Raw genomic sequence first — 15,917 nt, 5'->3', positions numbered from 1 at the left:
TCCCTGTCCCCATCACGCTGCCTCTCATTACGGACACGGCAGGGCCGCCACCCTCCCGCCGTGCAGCAATTAAGGGCTGCCAACACGGCTACTTAATTAGAGCTGGGCTGATGGGGTGGGCTGGTGAGTGATGGGAAGTGGCTGCTCGCCTGGCAGCCGGGTCCAGCCATGGGGCCACTGGACAGAGGGGACAGGCTCGGGGACGTGGGGTGGGGATTAGCGGGCACTTGGGCTGCTGGCACCTGCGGGGCTGTCCCCAGGGCGCCCCACGGCTGGCAGGGATGGCGTGTGACACAGCTGGGGGATGCGCAGTGACACTGGGTGACAACCCACGGGATGTGCAGGGGGTGGCACTGGGGTGTACCCTGTGCAGTGACAGTGTGTGACACCCCAGGCCATGCCGTGACAATAACACCCGGTGACACCCCGTGGGCCACGCGGCGACAGCGACACTGGGTGATACGCTGCGGGACAGCAGTGACAGTGACACTGCGTGACACCCCGTGGGCCATGCAGTGACACAGCGCTGTGTGACATCCCGTGCACCAGGCACTGATGGTGACTCTGTGTGACAACCCACGGGACCTGCAGTGACACTGTGTGGCACCCAGCGGCCCCGCGGTGACAATGACACCCTGTGCACTGCGCGGTGACAGTGACACCGTGTGACACCCCAGGGAGCAACAGTGACACTGTGTGATACCGCAGGGCTGCGCAGCAGCACCAGGTGACACGAATGGGACTGTGCAGCCATGATGACATGGTGTGACACCCCAGGGGCCGTGCAGTGACAGTGACACCGTGCCACACCCCAGGGACCGTGCAGGGACAGGAACACCTGTGACACCAGGGGCCATGCAGGTCCCTGCTGGGGGTCCCTCCCTCGTGGGTATTGGGGCCCCCACCCAGCCCATACCTGGGGACAGTCCCCACTGCGGATGTCACCCTGTGCCTGCGGAGGGAGGACCTGCCAGGTCCAGGACACCTGCACCCCCCCACCTGCCCGGTGGGTGCCCCGTGATGGGTGCTGGGGAGGGGGTGCACCAGGGAAGGGGTGCTCTGGGGAGGGGGTGCCCAGGAGAAGGTGTACACTGAGGAGGGGGTGCTCCAGGGAAGGGGTGCACAGGAAAAGGGGTGCACTGGAGAAGAGGGTGCTCTGGGGTGGGGGGGTGCTCCGGGAAGGGGGTGCACCAGAAAAGGGGTGCTCCAGGGAGGGGGTGCACTGGGGAGAGGGTGCACCAGGAGGGAGTGCTCTGTGGAAGGGGGGCTCCAGGAAGGGGGTGCACCGGTGAAGGGGTTATTCTGGGGAGGGGGGGCACCAGGAAAGGGGGGCTCTGAGGAAGGGTGTGCTTCAAGGAAGGAGGTGCTCTGGGAAGGGGGTGCTGCAGGGTCGGGGTGCAGCAGGACAGGGTGCTCCAGGAGTGGGGTGCTCCATGGAAGGGGTGTTCCAGGGAGGGGCTTCACTGGGGAAGGGATGCCCTAGGGAAGGGGTGCTCCAGGAATGGGGTGCGCAGGAGAAAGGGTGCGCTGGGGAGGGGATGCACAGGAGAGGAGCAGCCGTCTGTCACGAGCCCCCAGCAGCCGCAGCGGAATTGATCCGGCCGCCAATTTGCAGCAGTTAAATATTTGGGTTGCGCGCGGCCGGGCCGGCTCCTGCTCAAACAGCCCTCGGTGAGAGGAGACGGATGGGCCACGGCGAGCCGCTGCTCCAGACACGGCCCGATCGATGGCGGGAGGCGCAGCGAGAAGGGGCGGCCTCAGCACATGGGGCTGGGGGGATGCAGCGGCGATAGGGGATGCGGCACAGAGCCCTCGGGCCTCCGCTGGCACCCGCGGGCCACTTGGAGCCCATGTGGCGGCAGCATCCGTGTCACAAGTGCAGGGGTCTCAGCCAGGGGGTCCCTGCTGGGGCCGGACAGGCGCTGCCCTTCAGGCCCCCTCCACGGCCATCGATTGAGCTATCGAGGCCACCCAGCAGCCTGCGGAGCAGAGCCATCAGGCACCCGCTGGGTACAGCTGCGGGCTGAGCCAGGTGGCCACCGGCATGGACACAGCGGGTCCTGCCAGCGGGTCCCCAAGGGGGGTTGGCTGGGGACTGCCCGGGAGCGGGACCCAGGCAGGTCTGCAGGTGCCATGGCCAGGTACCAGGGGGCACCCACGGGAGGCACTTGGTGGCCAAGCACCAGGCTGAGGAGCCTTTCCCGGGTGGGTGCCAACACCCAGGCACGCAGCCCACCCATGGGCTCACCCCCAGCTCAGCCCAGGACACTGGGCACCCCCAAACCAGGCACCCCAAGGCCACACCGGCCCCACGGCCAGAGCTGTGGGGAGCCCTGCGCCTCGCCACCCCCCTGAAATCACTCACCCCCCGGGCCCTGCTAAACTCGTTAGTGGCCGGCAAACGTCAGCAGGGCAGGAGCAAAGCGCCAAACGTGATTACAGCGCCCGTCTCACTTTCTCCTTCCCCCCCCCGGCCTCATCGCAGCCCCATTTATCGCGGTGGCGAGCCAGGAGGGAGGAAGGCAATCAGCGCTTATCTCGGGCTGAGGCTGTCCTGCTCCAGCCCTGATTTATGGCTGGCTGCGAGGGGCTCCCGGCACCACCACCGCAATTAAGGGAGCATTAAAAAGCAGGGGAGGGAACCGGCAGGGGGTTATCGCTTGTGTACGGCTCCTCCAGCACTGCCTGGAAAGTTGGAGTACCCAGGGTGGGTGCCCCAGCTCGGGGATGTTCTCCTGGGGCTCCCCAAGGGCCACGGGGTCCCCCTGGGTGAGTGAGACACGGGACCCTCGGGCGCAGGGCTGGGTCAGAGAGGGTGGGAAGGGTGCCTGGGGAGCAGGGCTGGGACACCCTGGGAAAGGTCCCCCACAGGCTGGAGCTGGGGCCAGCGAGGACCCTGCCTCGCTCTGCGGCATCCCTGCCTGCTGGGCCAGTAGCCCAAGCACCCCAGAGGGCCCCAGGGACCACCCACCTTTGTCAAAACGCCAGGACAGGGGGGTGGCAGCAGGACAAGGGGGTGGCAGCAGGACAAGGCTGCCCCGGGGTTAAAGCGCTGGCCACAGAAAACCACAGCGAGTCCAAGGATCACATCCTGGGAAGCCAGACCCGCACCGTGGGGTGCCCGGAGCCGGCAGGAAGCCACGGCCCCCCACAACGAAGCTCACGGCAGGAGCCGACGCCCCAAGAAGCTCCCTGGGAGCAGCTGAGGGATATGTACTGGGGAAGAAGCACGCTCGGCAGCTCTGCTTGCGTGCAGTGAACTTTACAGAGCGCAGCCGTGCCCCGGCATAGAAACGACCTGGGAGCCGGGCAGGAAAGAGCAGCGCTCACAGCCTGCAGGTTGCAGAGCCGCAGGGAGCCGGCTGCTGCTTAGCACTTTATTAAAACAAACGTGAAGAGCCAGCACCCGCTTCGCCCCAACTCGTGCTCTCCCACAGGGAAACTGCTGCCAAAAGAAAACTCAAACAGCAGTAAATGAGTTTCAGCGAGGCAGGTCCTGGGTCTCAGCCTGCCCCGGGGATGTAGCAGACCCTCAGATCCAAAGCCAAGGGTGACCCACAGGTGTTGATCACAGAAAGAGGGTGCAGGAGTGAGGGCGAGCAGCCAGCTGAACCCCTAACCCATGGGAAATGAGGTGCTGTCTGTCCCTGGCCAGACAGATTTAACACATTTCCATTAAATCAACATGAAAGAAAGGAAAATTCCATATCTAAATTCATATTAGCCAGGGCTGTGAGGGATCAACCTGGGGACAATGGGCTCACAGCAACAGGACTCGAGAGGTCACCCCTGTGAAGAGATTGTCCTGGAAGGCATTAAAGAGCCTAAATTCACTGTAGTCCCACTGTACGTACCCACGGGGGACAGAAGGCCTCGTCCCCTCCACGGGCCGCAGCCACGCAAGGGGAACATCCCACCCCATGGGCACAGCTGGGGGGTAAGAACCTGAGCAGGAAGAAAGGAGAGGGGAGATGATGCCAGAAAAAGCCCCACTACATTCACCTTGGGGAGTCGGCAAGGAGACGCTTCGTCCCGCTGTCTGCATTCAGCTGGCAAAGCTCATTAAAAGAGGTGGCCTTTCACTGCCCTTTTCAAACCTGGAAATTCAGGCCTCTTCCATGACAAAAAGGAAAAGGTGAATTAAGAGATGAAATGCCGGAGGAGAAGGTACACCAGCCCTCCGAGCCCGACTACAACCGTGCCTGCCGCCAGCCGTGCCCAGAGGAAATCCAGGGAAGCCTCGAGGTGGGCATGCAGGCTCAGGACCTGCCGGCGCGTGCTCTCCCACTCCCCGGAGTTGTCAATGACGTGAGTCGCTAACTTGCGCTTCTTGTCCAGCGGCAGCTGGGAGGCGATGCGAGCTTCTGCCTCGGCCTGGGACAGCCCGTTCCTCTTCCTCAGCCGGGACAGCTGCGTCGGCGGGTCACTGCCAGGACGGGAGAGAAGGGGGGGTTTGCCTGCCCTCCTTGGCACAAGGGGGAATGACTGGGGTAAAGTTGGGGGCAGAGATGGTCCCTGCTTCATTTTGGGACCAGCGCAGGCATCCTGCCCTCGGATCAGCAGAGCCACCCCTGCAGCGCTGCCCACGGCGTGTTGTGGGTGTTCCCACAGCCCGTAACACCGGGACAGTGCCCCAAACCCTGCCCCAGCCAACGGAAGGCCCAAAGACAGCGATTTCCCCCGTACAACAGTGCCGGGCTTCAGGGACACCTCAGCAAGGAGCCCCTCGTGCACTGGGATAAAGGAAGGTGTTGCCCTCCCACCTACAGAAAAGAGGCGGTGCTGTCGAGAGGCTCCGCACCAGGGCTGCGGCCAAATCCCCCCCAGAGCCGGAGGGACGTGACGGTCCCCTCCAGCCTCCAAGAGAGGTGGCAGAGTCCCAGCCCTCACGGCACTTACCAATAAACCAAGACTGTGTATTTCATAAACTTGGTCAATCTGTTGGTCTCAAAGAGCAGAGGGATGTCGAGGATCACGTAGCGGCAGCCTGCAGGAATGACCAAGCCCCCACCCAAAGGGAACAGTCACTCGGATTCCCAACCCCCTCGTGCCACACACACACCGTGGCCACAGCGGCTCCAGCAAAGCGATGGGAGAGCTCTCAGCTCCACGGCTGAGCCGAGGGCCCTCCTCCCTCTCGTGAGCAGGAAATGGTTTTGTTCCAGGCTTCCAGAGAAAAAATTAAAAACAAAAAAACAGAAAAACCCTAACCTGGATGATCTCAGATCAAAGGTGAAGCTGGAGAAATATAATGAGGAGCTCAAACAAGAAGCCCAAGTGAAAGCGCCTGTGCCTGGCTGGCGAGAGCGGCAGTCACGCCGCCGCTGGTGGCCTCTCCAGGGGAGCAGAGCCCACAGCAGAGCTTGCTCTGTTCTCTCACCTGTCCCACGCTGCCGTCATTTGACGCTTCCCAGCTCAGTTTGGTTTCCTTTATGGAAAGCTTTGGCTAAACACTTCTATTTTTCCAAAGAAATCCCTGCAGACCTCTCAGAGCTGGGACACTGAAACATGGGGGTGCCTGCAGGCACAGCCCCAGGGCCTGACCTCACCAAACCTGGCCAGGTTTGGTTAAAAATTGTTGTCACCAGGTGGAGCAGGTGGCGGAGGAGAGCTCATAACCACCAGCCGCCCTCCTCCCAGACCCTGCAGCCCACCCCAGGCTCTCCACGTGCCCCCACCCTTCGCAAGCACCAACTGCCCCGGCAGACAGCAGCGTCTGGGGACATGGGGGTACGCTCTGGCGAGCCTGGGGGAGCGGCAGGGGGTAGGGAAAGCTCTAAGTCAGGGCCTCACTCCCCTGTGTGTCCCCCAGCTTCAGGGACACCTCCAGTTTTGCTGGTGTCCCCCCTCTTTATAACCTGAACCCCACAGCTGAGCTGGCCATGGCAATAAAAGCCTTGACAAAGACATCATCAGCCAATATGCCACCATTTTACCAGCATCTCCACCCAGAGAGACTTCTTGCGGCCCTACGGTTTGATCGATAAGAGCTTTCCTTACACAGCGATCCTTAGAGACAACATCCAGCTATCCCAAATCATTAAAACCTGACTAATGAGGACAAAGCAGCCTGCTGAAGACACACAGAGCTCTCGCCAGGGGCAGGACGGCATCCGCCTCCCGAGGCCACAGCCCCAAGTACAAGACTCCATCTCTGGCTCCCGGCTTTCCTGCCTGTTGCTTCCTTTGTGCTTTCTCCTCCTCCTCACCCCACAGCAGAGAACGGCCCCCGCAGTGCCCCAGCACAGGCCTATTCAGCTGTCACAAGGCTCAGCTTTGATAAGCTCCACGAAACCAGACTGACTCTATTAAGAGATCCTTCTGTCTACACGGAGACCTCCAAAACAGCTGGTGATCTTATCTGGCATTTGAGTAGACCAAGTTTGACAGCTGTATTTGTTATATTTATCAGGGGAAAAAGCGGGACTTTGGAAACCACAGCTGTCAGCCCATTTCTCACCTTATCGAGACTGAAAGGGCTCCACAGCTTTCATTGAAGCCGGGGAAGGTTGGGGGCAGAGAATATTTGGCCATTTCAGAAGGTGTGACATTATCTAGCACGTAATCTCAGAAGAGGCCTCACAATGCTCTTCTCAGGCCCTACAGATGTACTTTAAACCCCAGAAGAAGGAGGTGGTGAAGGGCAGCAGCGAAAGGCAGGAAGGAATCCTCCAAACGCCAGGACGAAAGGCCACGGGTGGCAGAGCACAAAGGCCGCCAGGCAGCGTCGTTCCCCTTCTTCCCCGTCCCTCTCCCCACTCAGAACCAAAGGCCCCGCAGGCAGGGACAGCTCCTGCCTGAGCAGGAGTCCCGTGTGCTGGGACAGGGCCTCTTACCTAGCACAAAGTGCTTCAAGATCTGCTTCAGCATCTCCTTCTGGATCTCCGGGTGGGTGATGGAGTTCAGCAGCTGCCGTTTCTCCGGGTGGGAGAAGATAATGTTTGCTAGAGCCTCACGATTTATCTCTCCGTTCTCCAAGAGGATCTCGGTGCCAAAGTAACGCACGATCTGCTGATAGGCCTTGAAGCGGGGCTGCACCACTGATAACGTTAAACAGCCGGAGGTTAGAGCCAGCTCTGCAGCACAGTCGGTGTTTGCATCAGCGATCGGCCTCAAATGAGTTTTGTTCATTAAATAACCGAGCTTGATTCTCCTCGGCGGGCAGCACATCTGCCTGCCAGCACAGGCTGAAGCGAGAGCGGCGCGGCTCAGCGCTGCAGCCCGGCAGACACCTGGCGTCGGTGCTGCAGGAAAGCAGCTGCAGAAAACCCGCTCAGGCCAAGGTCCCTTCGAGGGCTGACGCCCGGGTGATCGAAGCATCCTGCAAACATTAATTCAGCGCCACAACCCTCCCTCGGGCGTGCTGCTGCTCGGGGTTAGAAGTCAGCCGGCGGGCGGGGGCACTTGCTGACAGCTCCCAGCCGAGGTGCGGGCAGGAGCGGTGCTGAGCCCGTTCCCACTGCCTGCAGGGCCAGGAGCCGGGCAGGCAGATCCTAAAGGGACCAGGGCAGCGCCAGCTTTATTTTAGCTGGAAACTTCAGCACTGGGTGACTACAGCCTGGCTGCTACAAGCTGGCTCTGACTGCTACTACGGCTTTTTACTGTCCTTTGCCTCTGTCACCAAGTTCTTCATGAGAATGAACACAGAAACCTTCCGAGATCAGTTCCCAACAGGTATGTGCAGGGACTCTGACGTTACATGAGCGTGTCATTTTAAAGCCACCAAAAAATCACTAACAAGCAGTAATAAAACCATAATTAAGATCAAGCTGAGCCTAACCACAGAGAATGACAGACCGTATATAATTTTTTCTCCAAAATCCAGGAACATTGCCACAGGTTGTAACCTCAGGCCAACCTAATAAAAGTCTTTAAGACCAATTTCTTTCTCCTGTGGAATTTCACATCGAGGCAGTTTCAGGATGGGTAAAATCCATAGAGTAAACAAACACATATAAAAAAGGAATTGGAGAAAAATGAAGTGATTGGTAGAAAACTGACACTGAGTATCTGCAGTGTTTTCCTATGGTCTCTGAGGGCTTTTAGCACCTCCAGCAAATTTTCTGCACCTTGAGGGGAATTACAGTGCAATAAAACGTTAAGAGCATCACAGCTTTGCACGGCTACAGGGTAAGGTCTTCACCAAACAGCAAAGTGCAGGCACTTCCGAATGACACTGCCTGCACCACTGCTCAGCTGCAGACCCGAAACCTGCTGCATACGAAATCAGCAGCCCCTCCTGGAGCAAGCGCTGCTCTCCTCGTTATCCCGGTGGCACGGAGGGATTGACATCTTGTGCCGCATCGCACAGGTAATCAGGGCGAGCAGGGTCTGCTCCAGTCCTGCTGAGGCAACAGATCTGGATTTCTGGGTCTTTTCTGTAGCCAGGGCAGCACATTCTGGGAGCAGCGAGAGGCAGGTGTGCTCTGCAGACGCACAGGCTGAATTCCCTCTGATCCGGGATAGCTGCAGCCTCTTTTTCCTAAGTGCATTAAGGCACAAGTAATTTTGTGGACCAATCTCTCAGTATTACCCAGCAAGCCACAGCCAGCACGGAGGGAAATTCTCTTCTGTCAGTGATCCCACCAAACATAACCAAATTACAGGATGGGCGTCCTGGGGCTTAGCAGGGACACGAGATCAGCCGAGGGAACCCGCTTCACAGAGAACCGTATTTATTTTGCCCGGAGTTGGCTTTCAAAGCCGGCAAGCATTGCACTCCAGGAGAGGGAAACTCAGGGCAAGATCTCCCCACAGTGTTTATTAGGACATGATTTTATTTTTTTCTTTATTAGAAATATATCCTAGTTCAAGCGAGACGATGAGGCTCCACGCAGCCTCATCGGCTGGGGAACTGAGGGAAACACTTCTGTAACGGAGCCAGAGCACCCTCTGCCGTCTGCGCTTCCCCGCATCAATCCCAGTCGTCAGGGGAAACTCGGGGAGAAAGATCAACTATGCAGAACTCACCCTCTCTGGCAATAACATCGGCATCAATCACAGCACAGCCCAGTTCCCGGAGTACGGCCACCACCGTGCTCTTCCCCGACGCGATTCCACCCGAGAGTCCGACCAGGAACATTGTGCTCTGAAATGGAAAGAAAAGAGCTGGAAAACAGGCCAGGACAGGGCTGTTTTGTTCATGCTGTGCACATCAAATGTTTATCCTAAACAGACAACTCCATTCAAAGCTCATTTTCAAATGTTTTCAGGGCATCACCGAGACATTAGCACGATTTTGGCACCGCTCTGAGCTGGCTACCCCTGTTTTACAGGCTGAAAGACAGCAGTGGGTTAAATGAGGCTTCCCTGGACCCTGCTCACTCTGGATGTGCAACTTGAGCCAGCCCTAAATTCCTCCAGCTGGTTTAGCTGCAGCTCCACACAACTCACTCCCCTTTAGCATCTGCACCCATCAAGCCGCAGGCTCACCTGCAGCACCCTAAATCAGAGGAAATTTCTGGCAGGGTTGCCAAGCATCAGTGGCAAAGGGGAAGAATTCAGACAACATCTCAGCCTGGACCAAGAAACACCAGGGCAGAGAGGGAAAAACCTGCTTGATCCCTACAGCTGGGGCGTGAGAGGAGATAAGCTACCTCTGACACAACTGGGATGCAAAGCACACAAGGCAGTAAGGAAACTGCATCCCTGTGCTACCTGGAAGCCAGCACGGTCAGCGGCAGCCCAAGAGACACGAGAAATCAGGGCTCTGAGCAGCAGACTTGTGCCTGTTAGCTTGAACACAGAGTCTGTGCTTGCCGATGAACTCGAGGCTGGGAGGGCACCGGTAACCCCCCGACCCCGAGCAGACAAATTCTCTCCCAGTTTCTGCACTGAGATCTCTCCCCACTCAGTCCAAACCCTGCAGCCCTCTAGACCCCCTTGCGCCCTTTCAAAACCAAAACGCTCAGCGATGCAGAGGCAGCTCTGGGTGGGAGCAGGGACTCCTGTGAGCAAGCTGGTATCTGCATCCCCAAAAAGGCAACAGCCACAGCACGTGGGGAACAGACCCCAGCGTCCCCTCTCCAGCCCCCATGGACCAACACCAGCCGCAGCCAAGGGTGCTCAGGGCTTTGTGCAGCCCAGTCCTGCAGATCCCTGAGGCCCCAACTTTGCTGTCACCTTGTCCAGGGTGACACCACCCTCACAGGATAAGCCTGAACCACCCAAGCCCCAGCTTGTGGCTGTTGCCCCTTGCATCTGAGAAGAAACTGGCTCCATCATCTTTGGCCAAGAGCCACAGGCTGCTGGTAGACACCCCACAGCTTCCTCTTGCCCAGGGAAAGGGAGACCCAGCTCCCACTGCCACTCCCAGTGAGCCACGCACCCCAAAACCCAACGATCTCAGCAACCATCACTCTGCCTAACCTGGTTCTGACACCTCTCTCCAGACACCACGAGAGGTGGCCACCAGCTCCCAAAAAGCTCTGCACACACAGCAACCAGGCACCTACTGCCCACACCGTCCCTCACCAACAGGGACCAGCCGCCTTGCACCCAAGGGCAGCAGTCAGGAACACGGGCCTGCAGGACGGCTGAAGGTGCATGAAAACACAGCACTGCTTCCTTTTTCTTAGAAAAAAAAAAAGACAGTTTTGTCATAACTTGGTCCTACAAACAAGACGCAGACCCACAGTCTGGGGGTGAGGAGCGGGGGGATTAAGTCCTTTGGCAGCTGGAGGCAATTCAGCAGAAGCAGGAGTGAGAGCAAAAGCCAGCAGCGTCGCAAAGCGACTTTTCCTCATGGCTGCCGAGAGCCGACGCCAGCCCGCAGCAGCGCCACGTGCTCTTTTCCCTTTCAAGACACCAGGAGAACAGATGGGGTTAACTCGAGCAACAACAAGGGGGAATTCAAAGGGAATCAGAAAGGGCACTTATAATAAACATCAGTGCTTTGTGGGAGGCTGACATATATCCCAGACTTTGCTGCCAAGTCAGTACTCGGTCCCCACAGGAAGCATTTCCCAACACTACAGTGGGCTCGGCACAACAGAGGGGCTGTTTATTTATGGCAGCAGGTTAATATCCTGCCCTCCCTGTCAGGATTTTATCCGCCCTCCGCAACAGCCTACAAGGGCTAACGCTGCATGAGGAGAACCAGGCCTTCGGTGCTGCCTTGCAGGGGCACAGGCTCTGCTCATGTGTTTTTTTAAAATTCATTAAAATCTCTCCTGCCCAAGTAGAGTAAATACAGGGTTTTAACTGCAGTAACCCCGACACTCTGGCCTCCAGCCTCAGCTGGGACTCGGTCCCAAAAAACCTGCTATTTCTGTCCCTCTGGTACATACCTCTGCAGGCAGGCAGCTTGCTGGGAGAATTACGGCAGGGGTAAAAGTGCACTTGGAAGAGTTACTCTAGTAACCACATCCAAACGGGGTTTGAAAACACTTGTGCTGTCACAGGGCCTGTACAGATATAAGATCCACAGTTCAAGGTATAAATATTTAACAAGCTTGGGTTTGAACTGTACACAAGGGTAGAGAGTCCAGCCTGTTCCTGCAGATGTTACAGGCAGGAGCCAGAACCAGTTTTTCCCCAAATACACCATTTGTTGGTGTATTTGGTCTGTGCCAACTAAATCAAGCAGGGGGGAAAGCTGAAACATGAGCCACAGAGGCTAGTCAGGCTGGAAAACTCCAGTTATTCCTGCTGTGAGGAACGGTGCCCTGGGAGATGTAACCCAGAGCCATGAGGAAGTGGCTTTTAAAGACTGAGGTGCCCAAATTTTCCCTGTATCTTGACTCCTTCGGTTTCTGGGCACAGCACAAGTCAGTCGCCTCAAGCCACACACCCAGCGTGCCACGGGCCAAAAGGCATCCTCCAGCGCCATGCTACACACCCAGTCCTGCTCCTTGCTCCCATCCTTGACTCTGACGGGGCCTGGCACACTGACAGACTGGTGTTTGGCTTGAGGGGGCTGCAATGAGAAAAAAAAATAATCATAAAATACATCGCTAGCCTGGTGGGGAAAAACCCACGAGCACAACTGCCACCATGCCCCAGCCCCCGGGCCCTTTGGCTGGTACCGGCTGTGCTGACAGTTCCTGCCGGGCTGGGCCCTGGCTGAGTAACGGCGCTTTCCTGGCGGTCCCGAGCCCAGGCCCGGCCGTGGCCACCCCGCGGCCTCCCCAAACCCGGCGGGTCCCCGTAGCTCCTGCCCAGGGCCTGGGACACGGTCAGGCCGGGCGGGTCAGGCCGGGCCACGCCGGGCGGCGGACCAGGGCCGGGCAGGCCCCGGAGGGACCCCCCGCACCGGGCCGGGCCTGGCCGCCGCCCGCGGGGTGCGAGGGCCGGAGCGGGTCCCCTCACGGGGCCCTCACCCACTCACCCGCCGACCGGCTTCAGCGCGGCGCAGGGTCCCGCGCGCCTATTGGCTGGTGGGAAGACGGGTCCCTCTCCCAGCCAACCGGCGCCGCCCTCCTTGGGCTCGCCCCGCCCCCTCGGGCAGGAAGCGGGTGGCGGCGCCGACACCGCGGTCCTGCAGGGGAACGGGCGACGGGGGAGACGGGCCGCGGCTCTCCGGCGCGGCGGGTGGCCCCGCGCGGCTGCCGCGGTGCGGCCGAGCCCTCCGGCCCCCGGAGCCCCGCCCCGGGGCGCCCCCAGAGCCCGACGGGAACTGTAGTCCCGGCCGCGGCGCGGCCCGGCCCCCGCCTGCCCGCGCAGACTACCGGTCCCGGCATGCCCCGCGGCCCGCCGCCCAATCGCGGCGCGCTTTGGTGCGGGGGCGCGGCAGGCGCCGAGGCCCCGTTTCAAGATGGCGGACGACAGCGAGACAGCAGTGAGGCGGCCACCGGCGAGGCCTCCGCGGCCGCCGGCGGAGGAGAACGACCACGAGCACTGCAGCGACTGCGAGAACGAGGCGGAGCGCGGCTCCAACCGGGGGTGAGCGGCGGCCGGGGCGGCCCGTCGCGGCGGCGGCCGGGCCCATTGAGGAGGGCAGCGGCCGGGAAGTGAGCGGTGCCCCGCCCCGCGTGCGCGCTGATTGGCCGGCAGGCGGCGCCCCGCGCGACGATTGGTCGAGCCGGCCGTCAGTCTGCCGGGGGGCGGTCCGCTGGCTGCCTTTCTCGGCAGTTGTGGGAGCGTGTCCTGGAGCGGAGCGGGGTCGGGCCCGTCCGTGGCGCGGATGGGGAGCGGCCTCCGCGGTGTGTGCGGGGCCGCCAGAAAGGGGCCGCCAGGGCCTTTCCCCCCCCCGAAATGAGCCCGATCCGCAGCTTTTATTGTCCCCGTGTTACGCTGTGTCTCCCCGCGTTCCCCCCGTGCTCCAGCGCCAGCCCCGTCCTTGTGCCATCTCCGGCACCGCGGTGGCGTCCGGGGCGGTGGCTCGGTTGGGCGCCTTACCCTGCTCCCCAGAGCCTGTGGCCTCCGGTGGCCGTCCCTGCGCCCTGGGAGAAGCCCGGGGTTCCTCACACCCGTCCCGTTGTTTCCCTAAACACGGCCCCGGGTTTGGTGAAGCTCAGCTGGCGCTGCCTTGTGGTTTGAGGAGAGTGGCGTCCAGAGGTGTGAGATGCTGAAATGGCCACAGTTGGGCTGGGAGCGAGCGCACGCGGGGAGGCAGGTCCCTGTCTAGGTGGGGAAGCTCTGAAGTCCCTAACGTAGTACCCGCGTTACTCACAGCCTTAATTAATAAGGCGCAGAGCTGCCTCGCCATGCCTGTGGGTTGCAGGAGAGGCTTTGTCCTCGTTCCCGCTGGCTTTGCATGCAGTAGGGCACGTCAGCGTGTGGCTCGTGCCACGTCGTGTCTTTCCAGAGGTTTCCAGCGGTTTTGCACCTTGTGCTTCACACACCGGAGCCTCGCTGGGCTCCTCTTCCCCCTCACCCTGCATTCCCAGCCCTGCAAGGCTGTTGGCTTGAAGAGCTTTTCTCCGTCCGTCGGCAGCTCTCTGTAGGCAATCCCGCCTGTCCAGTAATTGAAGTGAATAAAAGGTCATGCAAGAAATATCACTGAGGGTTTTTTTATGACAGCACAGATGCCTGTTTATATTTTATTTGCCTCCTGGGTGTGGCACCGTGTCTCACTTTAATAGGTTTAGCCGTGCTTGGGGAGATTTTTCTTTTCTTTCCCTCTGACATGATTAGGTTTGTGGAAAGCAGAGCAAAGCAGACGGGAGATGTGGTGCTTAATCACCGTTATTTCCCAGCCCATGGGTTCAGCCTGCCCTTTGCCAGGAAAAGGTGTGTCCTTGAGGCCTCTTCAGATCCTAGTGCGGGCATTGCATCTCCTGCAACCCTGAGGAGCTAAAAGTCACCTGCCCTGACTAGGGCGAGCGTTGAAGTGCAACAGGATAACCAGGCAACCTGGGAAATGACCAGGAACAAATAGAGACTTCAGATCACTTGGGAAATAACATTAAAAGTGTGGAAGATGGGCACAGCGATAATGAGCACAAACCAGGGAGGGTTTGGGGCTCTCTGGCAAACCTCCTGCACCACCCCCTGCAAACCTAGTGGGGGATCAAACTAGGAGAGAAAAGACCCAGCAGTAGGAAAAGTGGTGGTTTTTTTTCCTGATGCACATCGGTTCCCTTGATTTTGTACCGTCACCTTACACTGGGATGTGGGAGTGTTTCTGGTTACCCCAGCAGAACTGTCCCCCAAAATTAGGCAGGGGAAGTGCTTTGAGCGGCCAGGGTTTGCAGAGCGCTGCTTGGAGTCCTGCCTCTGCCCAGTTCATGTTGGAGAGTCGCTGGATCCTGGCTCTGAGATTTAAAACATAAAAATGTTACTTAGGGAGAGCAATACTTCCTTTCCTTTTAAGGACAGGAAAGGGGAGTTGAGTTTCCTCCGCCTCAGTCCAGTGTCAGCACTGGGAAGTGGCTGCTCCGCTCTCCACTGCGGCCGTCCAAGTTGATTTCCCCAAGAAAAAATCCCACTTTTGTATTTGTTGCGATTTCCTTTATGTGGAGAGGGCTTCTGTCATGCCTCCAGTGTCAGCAGAGGATTTATTCCCCTTGTAGATAAAAGACAGAGGAGAGGCCGGGACACCAGCACGAGCTCTGCTCTCCAGAGCTGCTGATAGCCCGGTGGCATTTGTGGGTTCAGGGGCAGCAAGTGGTGGTGGTGAGACCAAGGATTCGAGTGTCCCCACCCTGTGAAACGTCTCTGTCATTGGCAAAACCACCCAGGGAAGCTGTTTTGGGTGGAGAATCCTGTGGCACAAATTGTGTTGTTGGTGAATGGGGTGTGGGGAAAGCAAAGGGGCTCTTCTTGGTGGGCCAGCGGGCAGCTGCCTGGTTTGGCAATCGCTGCCTGCACTTACACCGTGGGAGCACGTTCCTGGGACAGGCGCTGTGCTCTGACGTGCCACATCTAGTTGTAGGTATCGCATGGAGCACAGTAATGGCACCTGTGCTTCGGGACCTGGGCTCTGCCATCTGCAGAGCCTCCTCGCTCCGGCCCCTGATGAGATTAGAGCCTAAGTACCGGGCCCGATTAACCCCGGGTTTGGTAGAAGGATTTTCCAGTACCTAAATACAGAGCAGGGGCCTACTGTGTCTCATCTGGCACCTTTCAGACCAGGAAGCAAGGCTGTGTGGTGGAGGAAGTGCAAACCACACAACCCTCTGTCTGAATCCGTGTTTCCAGCTGGGTTTTGAGGACGAACCAGCAGTATTTGGTACTGTGTGCTGCCTTAGGTGTGAGACAGTCTGAGAGACCGAGTGCAACGTTTCGATTTGGGTAACAAAAAACGCTTTTTGATTGCTGCAATACATATGCTGTGGGAAATAACTCCCAGTCCCTGCTGTCAAAATCCCCCCACATGCCCACCCAGAGCTTCCCACTGGGTTTTGGGAGCCAAGGGAGCCGGCCCCATCTGGAGTTGTCCTCCCTTGTGCTTTCCTCCCTCACCTCACAAAAATAAAGCTCTCAGGTCTGGGAATACAGTGGAAGTGTGTGTGGATCCAGGTGATAGATAAGTG

At 58.9% G+C, this 15,917-nt stretch overlaps 1 protein-coding gene across 4 annotated transcripts; it reads right to left on the bottom strand.

The window, feature by feature from the left end:
- Positions 1–3,312: 3,312 nt before the first annotated feature.
- LOC141970455 (dephospho-CoA kinase domain-containing protein-like) lies at positions 3,313–14,311 on the bottom strand. Of its 4 annotated transcripts, XM_074927083.1 has the most exons (7): positions 12,329–14,310; positions 11,840–11,917; positions 11,289–11,405; positions 8,971–9,088; positions 6,837–7,040; positions 4,900–4,987; positions 3,313–4,426 (listed from the first exon to the last, which is right to left on the bottom strand). In XM_074927083.1, exons 4-7 carry the CDS (start codon positions 9,080–9,082, stop codon positions 4,141–4,143), a joined length of 690 nt encoding a protein of 229 aa, XP_074783184.1. In that variant the 5' UTR covers positions 9,083–9,088; positions 11,289–11,405; positions 11,840–11,917; positions 12,329–14,310; the 3' UTR covers positions 3,313–4,140. The 4 variants fall into 4 exon arrangements, with proteins under 4 accessions (XP_074783184.1, XP_074783185.1, XP_074783187.1 ...); XM_074927084.1 differs by lacking the exon at positions 11,289–11,405 and having other exon boundaries at positions 12,329–14,311; XM_074927086.1 differs by lacking the exons at positions 11,289–11,405; positions 12,329–14,310 and adding an exon at positions 12,027–12,174.
- Positions 14,312–15,917: the final 1,606 nt, after the last annotated feature.

The sequence above is a fragment of the Athene noctua genome, chromosome 25 (assembly GCF_965140245.1).
Source record: "Athene noctua chromosome 25, bAthNoc1.hap1.1, whole genome shotgun sequence".
Taxonomy (NCBI): Eukaryota; Metazoa; Chordata; class Aves; order Strigiformes; family Strigidae; genus Athene; species Athene noctua.
Note: the sequence above shows the minus strand (reverse complement) of the source record. Positions and strands in the feature narration are given on the sequence as shown.